General features: G+C 45.2%; 1 protein-coding gene across 1 annotated transcript; it reads right to left on the bottom strand.

Annotated features, from left to right (window-relative positions):
* Nucleotides 1-2,986: 2,986 nt before the first annotated feature.
* On the bottom strand, nucleotides 2,987-6,098 carry rplp1 (ribosomal protein, large, P1). The gene is made up of 4 exons (XM_048529461.2): nucleotides 5,883-6,098; nucleotides 4,558-4,632; nucleotides 3,379-3,478; nucleotides 2,987-3,123 (listed from the first exon to the last, which is right to left on the bottom strand). The coding sequence occupies exons 1-4, from the start codon at nucleotides 5,952-5,954 to the stop codon at nucleotides 3,044-3,046; spliced, it is 327 nt and encodes a 108-aa protein (XP_048385418.1). The 5' UTR covers nucleotides 5,955-6,098; the 3' UTR covers nucleotides 2,987-3,043.
* Between the last annotated feature and the right edge of the window lie 3,673 nt (nucleotides 6,099-9,771).

Here is a 9,771-nt window from a genome sequence, read left to right on the forward strand (position 1 = left end):
CTAACCTCATCCCACCTCCTTGACCTGTCCGTCTTCCCTGGACTGACCTATACTCTCCTCTCCACCTATCTTCTTTTCTCTCGTCCGCCTCCCCCTCTCTCCCTATTTATTCCAGAACCATCACCCCATCCCCCTCTCTGATGAAGGGTCTAGGCCCGAAATGTCAGCTTTTGTGCTCCTGAGATGCTGCTGGACCTGCTGTGTCCATCCAGCTTCACACTATTATCTTGGATTCTCCAGCATCTGCAGTTCCCATTATCTCTGTAGTAAGTGATGTTAGTTTTCAAGAGTATTGGCACCATCTAGTGGAGCTTAGTGGGAGATGAGGATTCCAACATAAGTTGTTTTATAGTATTTTTTCTCTACGTTACTTTACAATCTTCCTAAACATGTGGCTCTTATCAAAAACTTACACCTTGGTCTAACGTCAGAGATAATGGGAACTGCAGATGCTGGAGAATCCAAGATAATAAAGTGTGAAGCTGGATGGACACAGCAGGCCCAGCAGCATCTCAGGAGCACAAAAGCTGACGTTTCCGGCCTCTCTGATGAAGGGTCCAGGCCCAAAACGTCAGCTTTTGTGCTCCTGAGATGCTGCTTGGCCTGCTGTGTTCATCCAGCTTCACACTTTGTTATCTTGGTCTAACATTCCTCTTTTTACTTTACCCTCCTTCCAGAATCTCACCTCTGCACGCCGCAGTTAAGAACACTCATTCTCTACATCCACAGATGGGACAGCAATTTCTCACCAAGTTCACTCTTCCTTCTCTTCACTATTCCTCCCCCCACCCCCAACTTGGCTTAGCTTTTACGCCAACTGACTTCTAATCCTCACTGATTTCAGCCTCCATTTCATCATGTTCTGTTTTCTGTATTCAATTGCCTGGTTATCCTCCCTAAATCTGTCCCTCCTTGTGAACTCCCTAAACCGTATTGACTGCCACACTCTTAACTCATGTGGTGCTGCTACACCCAGTTACAGGAGTTTCTCTAAGCATTTCCTACGATCACACTCCATGTTACAGCCATCCAGTTCCATGTCCAAATCCAATCTTTTACAGAAATGCCCAAAAAATTTTCCCCACCTCACTGCAATTGTACCTTCAAACCCCCAGCAATCAAGACCCCTTTGGCACATTTCCACTTAAATTAAAAACCCAAAAGAAAACTGCAGATGCTGTAAATCAGGAACAAAAACCACAATCGCTAGAAAAACTTAGCAGGTCTGGCAGCAGAACAGAGTTGCATTAATCAAGGTAAGTAGACATTATTCCATCATATTTCTGACTTGTATCTTGAAGATCGTGATAGGCTGTATTTAGTGACGAGTTATCACAAAAATTACCAGCTCCAACCTGCATTTTCGGCTACAAGACTTATATGGTTGTTCCAGTACAGTATCTGGTCACTAGTAATACCCAGCAAATTGATAATAGAAATTCAGTGATGCAAGCCCCACTGACTAGAGTGTGGTTGGAGATAGTAAGAACTGCAGAAGCTGGAGTCAGAAATAACTGTGGTACTGGAGGAGCAAGTATGCCAGGCAGCATCAGTGAAGCAGGATACATTGTCAGGTCAGGACCTGAAGGGTCCTAATGTGAAATATCAACTTATCTGCTCCTCTGATGCAGGCTTACATAGTTCAGGTTCATTGTTCCTTCAAAGTGGAGCTGAGAGTAGACAGGATGAAGGGGTTTGCTTGGTATGCTTGCCTTCATGACCAGTCCATCAAATACAGGAACAAAAACAAACAAAGGTGCTGGTAAAGCTCAGCATGTCTGGCGATGCACCCTCATAACTGAATATAGGAGCTGGGAAGATAATGTTGCAGCTATACAGGGCATTGGTTAGATAATTTTTAAGAATACTATATTCAATTCTGGTCTCCCTGCTATAAACTTGAAATGGTTCAGAAAGGGTAAGAATAATGCTGGGGATTAGAAGGTTCAAGCCAAAAGTCTGGGACTATTTTCCTTACAAAGGCTGAGGGGTAACCTTAGAGGAATAGAAAATTATGATGGGCATTGATAGGGTGAATAGCCAAGGTCCTTTTCCCCCCAGAGTAAGGGATTCCAAAATTAAACAGCATAGGTTTTAAGACAAGAGGGTAAAGATTTAAAAGGTCCTAAGGGGAACTTTTTCAAGTGGCAAGTGTGTAAAATAAGCTGTCAGAGAAAGTAATGGAGGCTGGTACAACTTCAACACTTAGAAGACGTCTGGATGGGTAATGATTAGGAAGACTTTAGAGCGATATGGACCAAATGCTGGTAGTGGGGCTGAATTAATTTAGGATTGCTGGCCAGATTGAACTGAAGGGTCTTCTTCCATGCTGTATATCTTAAGTTCAACTTTCTTGTCCAAGGCTCTAGACCAGGAGGGATGTGGCCCTGGTCATCAGTGGAATTCTTTAACCAGAGAAATAATTTTTAAAAACGTATGGGAATCAGACAGGAATTTTTGGGAATGGTTGAGAAAATTCAACGGTGTGAGTTTGCTCACTGAGCTGGAAGGTTAGTTTTCAGACTTTTCGTCACCATTCTAGGTAACATCATCAGTGAGCCTCCAACGAAGCGCTGGTGTTATGTCCCGCTTTCTATAAATAGAAAGCGGGACATAACACCAGCGCTTCGGAGGCTCACTGATGATGTTACCTAGAATAGTGACGAAACGTCTGAAAACTAACCTTCCAGCTCAGCGAGCAAACCCACATCCAGAACCTCAACCTGAGCTACAAATCTTCTCAAAATTCAATGGGTTAAGTGACCCATGAGCCACAGGTAGGTTAGGAGACCAGTAAGTTAATTTCTTAGGGAGCTTGATTGATGTCACATTCCTTGATTGGAATTCTAGATTTAGTAATGGAATTTGAATTTCACTAGCTGTAACATCAAGCCAGGCTTCCAACCCCATAACATTACCACCACATCTGTTCCTCCTCTACATCTGTGCAGATCACATCCTTCAGTGTTCATGACAACTCAAAAGCAAAAGTGTGATCAGTTTTTATTTGTTTTTAAATTGTAACAAATGTCACATGTTACATTTAGTCAAAAAGACCAAAGCCCATGTCATCATCAGACTCTTCCGACTCTTCCTGTTTCTTCTCTTCCTTTTTCTCTTCCACTACAGGACAAAAAAATAGTTATTTACAAGAAACATGCTCTCACACAGCAAAGCTAGCACTACAAGTCTCAACCAATCTCATCTGTCAAAAACTGGACACCTTTAAAGAGTTGAAGCAACTGAAAGTTAAGAAAATCAGCTCAGCCACACATTGCACAAGCACTGTACAATGAACAATCCAGTTAATCTGCTTCCTCCAAAAGTTGTACAACTGCAACAAATAGTTCCTTTACAAAAAGAGGAAAGACCACTCACCAGCAACAGGGGCAGCAGTGGAAACAGCTGCTACAGCTGGAGCACTACCACCAGCACCAACACTGCAGATCAAACTGCTGATGTCAATATTAGCCAAAGCCTAAAAGAAAACAACTTTTAAAAGTTAGTCTGCTTTAGGAAGACTTCAGTTTATATATAAATTTACTTCAGATATTGAACATACACAACAGTACTGAATAACGACTGAACCCACTGTTTTGCTTCTTATTCCAAACTCTTCCTTAATCCCTGGTAGCACTCAGATTAACTCTGGACAGAATGAAATTTATCTCAGTCCCACCAGACGGCCTGTCTCACAATCCATGACAGCCTGATTTGGCCAGAAACCTGTCATTGCAGCCCTTAGATTGGACCATATACTCACCAGTTACTATCCAAAATTTACAGACTGCCCAAAATATTCAGCAGTTCAAACATGGAATACTGTTGTGCCTGCTGATTGAAAGACACCCAAATCTTCATGCACCTTCTTTTTCCCCCCTCAATCTATCACCATTCAGATGATCTACCTTCCAGTTTTTGCTACATCTCCCACTCTTGTCTAAACTGCACTGAAGCATTTCTACATTCTCAGTCTAACTTCCCACCCAGCTGCATCATCTGGAGATATTACATTTAGAGCTCTCATTTAAATCATTATTATACATTTGTGCTAAGTGGGGTACAAGCACTAATCCTTATGGTACGAGTCACTGCATACCTCTAATAATGAGCCATTTATTCACACTTATTTCCTATCTGCTAATCAATTTTTTATCCAGTACCCCACCCACAATCATTGTGAATTATTCTGTAAAAATTCATGCTTCAGAGGAGACCTTAAAGAGAGCCTTCGGAGTATCCAAACAAACCACGTCCATATGGATAAAAGGTGTTGGATCACAGAGTTAAACAAATGTAACTAAATCTGACACCACCAAGACCAAAAACAGACCTCCAGCATAGGACATCAGTTTCTAAACTCAAACTAGTGTAACAGGATAGATATATTCTAAAATCAACTTCAGAAATCACATTGTACACTACTGGATCAGATGGGACACTTACCCTCTGCCCAACAAGAGCTCCCTATCCACTGTGCAAGGTTGTCCTGCACTAAATTACCTAAGTAACAGGGTTGATGACGGTGAATACACAAAGTATGAGTTTGGACATTACCTTGGCAAATAGACTAGGCCAGAAAGGCTCAACAGTTACTCCAGCTGTTTTGATCAGAGCATTGAGTTTGTCTTCCTAGAAAAGAAAACAAATGAAAGAACTGCATCAGTTTAGGAGAGAGAGAGCACAATCTTGGTCCAGATATTTGAGAATGCTACACATATTCAGATTCAGAATAAAATCTACACGTGCAGTGCTATCACAGTCATCTCACAAATCACAAAGTGGAGCATGATAGGAATAAACTTTAAAACGACAGATAAGTTAACATACACATAATAGATGAAAATTAAAACTACAAAGTCTTGGTTTCTAGACAGTAGAAAGGGAGAAACAACTCCACTTGTGGAAGCATGAAGGACGAGACAGAACTGACTTAATATAATACTGCAGAACACATAACAAGAACTGCAGATGCTGGAGTCAGAGTTAGTGCAGTGTGGAGCAACACAGGTCAGGCAGCAGAGGAGCAGGAAAGTCAATGTTTTGGGTCAGGACCCTTCTTCAGAAAACACTTTAATGCAACATAAACACTTCAGTGTAACGAGTGGTTTGGATCTGGAAGGCAGGCAGCCTGAGTGTGTGTGGAGACAGGTTTAATTGGGGTCAAATAGGGAATAAGCAACCTCAAAAGGCAGATGTGGAATAACGCACGAGAAGCTGGTGCATACACAGGGCGCGGGAAGAAGGATATAAAACAGTGTAAAAGTACTCAACAATATGAATAAAAATATAAAGAAAACATCTGGGATAACAAGGTGTGGGGCTGAAAGAACAAAAAGAACACAGCAGGCCAAGCAGCACCAGAGGAGCAGGAAAACTGACGTCTCGGGCCTAGACCCTTCTTCAGAAATGGTCTGCTTGGCCTGTTGATGTTCATCCAACTCTCCACCTTGTTATCTCAGATTCTCCTGCATCAGCACTACCTACTGCCTCCAGAAAACATCCGAGACAGACTCGCACGTGTCCCGAGAATGAGCCTGGAGAATGTACCTCCTACAGGCAGTTTGGGGGGGGGGGGGGGTGGGTTGGGGGCGAAATGGGAGTGTCTCCACCCCCCCCTCACTAAAACCTCCCGAAACGGCAGGCCTTCCACACACACCCACCACCACCACCACCACCCACCACCTCCCCGGCCTCCCCACACCCCGGGCCCTCCGCACACGCCCCCTCCCCGGGCCCACCCCACGGACCGCGGGAGGCGGAAAAAGTCACTTCTCCCTCAGGCCGAGGGGAACGCGGACCGATTGCCCCAACTCCTCCTCCACACCGAGGCCGGGCCCGGGCCCTGAGGCACGGCGCCGGGACACACAGAAGACACTCACGGTGACGGTGACCTCGTCGTCGTGCAGGATGAGTGCGCTGTAGATACAGGCGAGTTCCGAGGTGGAGGCCATGGCTGTCCGAGAGGTGGTGGGGTGGTGGGGGGGTGGGGGTGTACGCGATCCAACAGTGCTAGTCGCCGGGACGAACTCGGCCTTAGCTTCGATCCGAAGAACCGAGCACTTCAGGAGCGGGGCGGCGCGGGAAGAGGAAGCGCAGGCCGCGGGGCGGACCTTTATATAGGCTGGGCGCCCCTCGCGTCACTTCCTGTTCTCCGCGCGCCATCTTCCGGGTCGGCGGCGCCGTGGTTCCGGCTGGAAAAGAGAGTGAGGAGTGTGTGGTGATGGCGCTGGGGCTGTGTAGACCGGTCAGTCGAAACTGGGCCCATCCCTGGGTAACAAAGTGTGGGGCTGGATGAGCACAGCAGGCCAGGCAGCGTCTCAGGAGCATAAAAGCTGACGTTTCGTGCCTAGACCCTTCATCAGAGAGGGTAAAGCAAGTGGGACACTGTCCGCTGTCTTACAAACGGCAGGGCAAACAGAGAACTGTCTAGCCTGAAACTTACTGCCCCTTGTTTTAAGTCTCCCATGAGGGGTAGAAATACGGTAGTGTAAGATATAATGGTCTAGTGTGTGTATATATAATATAATATATATAGGCTTTATTAGTTGGATTTAATCATTCCTCTAACTTTGGAACTCTGAGCAGCAGCACAGATTTTCAATTGAACAAGCATCATAGTTCCATTACAACATAGAAGGAACCATTTGCCTAGATAATAAAATGTGAGGCTGGACGAACACAGCAGGCCAAGCAGCATCTCAGGAGCACAAAAGCTGACGTTTCGGGCCTAGACCCTTCATCAGAGAGGGGGATGGGCGGAGGGAACTGGAATAAATAGGGAGAGAGGGGGAGGCGGACCGAAGATGGAGAGTAAAGAAGATAGGTGGAGAGAGTGTAGGTGGGGAGGTAGGGAGGGGATAGGTCAGTCCAGGGAAGACGGACAGGTCAAGGAGGTGGGATGAGGTTAGTAGGTAGCGGGGGGTGCGGCTTGGGGTGGGAGGAAGGGATGGGTGAGAGGAAGAACCGGTTAGGGAGGCAGAGACAGGTTGGACTGGTTTTGGGATGCAGTGGGTGGGGGGGAAGAGCTGGGCTGGTTGTGTGGTGCAGTGGGGGGAGGGGACGAACTGGGCTGGTTGAGGGATGCAGTAGGGGAAGGGGAGATTTTGAAACTGGTGAAGTCCACCGTGGACTTCACCAGTTTCAAAATCTCCCCTTCCCCTACTGCATCCCTCAACCAGCCCAGTTCGTCCCCTCCCCCCACTGCACTACACAACCAGCCCAGCTCTTCCCCCCCCACCCACTGCATCCCAAAACCAGTCCAACCTGTCTCTGCCTCCCTAACCGGTTCTTCCTCTCACCCATCCCTTCCTCCCACCCCAAGCCGCACCCGCCGCTACCTACTAACCTCATCCCACCTCCTTGACCTGTCCGACTTCCCTGGACTGACCTATCCCCTCCCTACCTCCCCACCTACACTCTCTCCACCTATCTTCTTTACTCTCCATCTTCGGTCCGCCTCCCCCTCTCTCCCTATTTATTCCAGTTCCATCCCCCTCTCTGATGAAGGGTCTAGGCCCGAAACGTCAGCTTTTGTGCTCCTGAGATGCTGCTTGGCCTGCTGTGTTCGTCCAGCCTCACATTTTATTATCTTGGAATCTCCAGCATCTGCAGTTCCCATTATCTCAGGAACCATTTGCCTGTTGTGCGTTGGCCGGCCTTTTGAAGGAGCAATTCTTCCGAGGCCATCTCAACACGACAGAGTCCCAGGAGCCATCTAGCATCAGAATATAGGTAGGCCATTTAAGACTGAGACGAGGAGGAATTTCTTTACGCAGAGGCTGATGAATCTTTGGAATTCTCCAGAGGACTGTGGAAGCTCAGTCGTTGAGAAGGCAGAAATTCATGTGTACCAATTACAAACAAAATGTGTGTGGGAATGTGGCATTTAGGTGAATGATCAGCTATGATTTAGATGAATGACAGAACAGGCTTGCCAAACTGAATGGATTGCAGGCAGACCATGGTTTGCAAACAGATTCTGTTTTTGAGTTCATTGGCAAGTCAACTTGTATGCATGTCTGGGCGCAATGCAGGACAGTATGAAATAACCAGTCATAAGTATGGGGATATATTCATATTTCAGATCTTTGAAATTATTATTAATACACACTCATATGGGACTGTGTTTGTAAGTTGAACACTGAAATCGAAAACCCCTCTATACTCTTGTTCCTACGTTCTTAATAAAAGTTACCAGTCAATACAACTTCCGTTATTCTTATGGAAATGCATTGTGTGTAAGAAAGAGAATTGCTGAAAAGATTCATTAAATAATTAACTTTTTTAAAGAAATAAGTGCATTCTAGTAAACAGTGCTGCTGCTATTAAAAATCCACTTGCCAACTAATTGACATTCTGTATACATAAGTGTAAATGTTTAGATTAGATTAGATTCCCTACAGTGTGGAAACAGTCCCTTTGCCCCAACAAGTCCACACTGCCCCTTGAAGCATCCCACACACCCCTGAACACTATGGGCAATTTAGTATGGTTGATCCATCTAGCCTGCACATCTTTGGACTGTGGGAGGAAGCTGGAACACCTGGAGGAAACCCATGCAGACACAGGGAGAACGTGCAAACTCTGCATAGACAGTTGCCTGAGGCCGGAATTGAACCCATTGAACCTGGGTCCCTGGTGCTGTGAGGCTGCAGTGCTAACCACTGAGCCGCCCCCACTGTTCTTTCCTTTCACTTGGGTATTTCTTGCAAATTATCCTGAGAAGTATGAGATGAAAAGTTTCAACAATGTGCATCATTTTTCAGCAATACTCAAGTTCTGTAATACAGACAAGGAAGAATTTTATTAGCAATATAACAACCAGGGTTGTTACAGAGCAGCATCAACAATTACAGCCCAAACAACCCAAAAAGAAGAGGAAGAACATAAAATTTGCAAGTAACATCAAGATGGACATCAAGATCTTCATTAAATATATAAAAAGAAAGACAGATGCCAAAGCGAATGCAGGCCTCTTAAGAGATTGAGGCTAGGGAAATAATAATGTGAACCAGGAAATGGCAAAGGAGTTATATATTCCCTTCGTGTCTAATGCTTATTATTGGCAAATGCAGATTTCAAAGAGAGGAACAATTTAGACTGCATGTAAAATGCCTACGGATTACCAGACGGGCTCGCAGAGTGGTTCATTTAAGCATCCTGGAAGCTACATATAGTCGTACACAGGGACTATCCTCTGCAGGAAAATCTAACATTGCTTTTTTTACAATTTAAGTGTGCAGAACAATAGTTCTCTAGTACATTCTCGATGCAATGCTTTGACTAATCAAAATTGACTCGCTAACCAGTCAGTGTCTTTGTGCACTCTAAAATGTTGTTCCCTTTGAACTTTGGTATATGGCATATAAAACATGGAACAGTACAGCACAGTACAGGCCTTTTGGCCCACGATGTTATGCCAAACTTTTACCCTAAGCTTAAGGTCTATTTAACCTTCACCCCTATCTTAAACTACCATCCATATGCCTAACTGATAGTCGCTTAAATGCCCCTAATAAGGCCGACTCTACCATCCTCTCTGGCAATGCATTCCACACCCCGACCACTCTCCGAGTTAAGAACCTACCTCTTGTGTCTCCCCTATATCTACCTCCTTTCACTTTAAAACTACGACCACTCGTAATAGCTACCTCCACCCTAGGAAAAGGTCTCTGGGTGTCCATTCTATCTCTATCTATGATTATTTTGTACACCTCTATTAAGTCACCTCTTATACTTGGTCATTCTAAAGAGAAAACGCATAGCTCT

The sequence above is a fragment of the Stegostoma tigrinum genome, chromosome 5, assembly GCF_030684315.1.
Source record: "Stegostoma tigrinum isolate sSteTig4 chromosome 5, sSteTig4.hap1, whole genome shotgun sequence".
In the NCBI taxonomy this organism is placed as follows: Eukaryota; Metazoa; Chordata; class Chondrichthyes; order Orectolobiformes; family Stegostomatidae; genus Stegostoma; species Stegostoma tigrinum.

What these genes read in the sequence shown, in the direction of transcription:
- rplp1 (XM_048529461.2), bottom strand. Translation starts at nt 5,954, where the DNA reads ATGGCCTCCACCTCGGAACTCGCCTGTATCTACAGCGCACTCATCCTG. An exon ending in ACGACGAGGTCACCGTCACC is followed by an intron (nt 4,633 to 5,882) that starts GTGAGTGTCTTC and finishes TTTCTTTTCTAG; the next exon opens with GAAGACAAACTCAATGCTCT. An exon ending in GGCCTAGTCTATTTGCCAAG is followed by an intron (nt 3,479 to 4,557) that starts GTAATGTCCAAA and finishes GTTTTCTTTTAG; the next exon opens with GCTTTGGCTAATATTGACAT.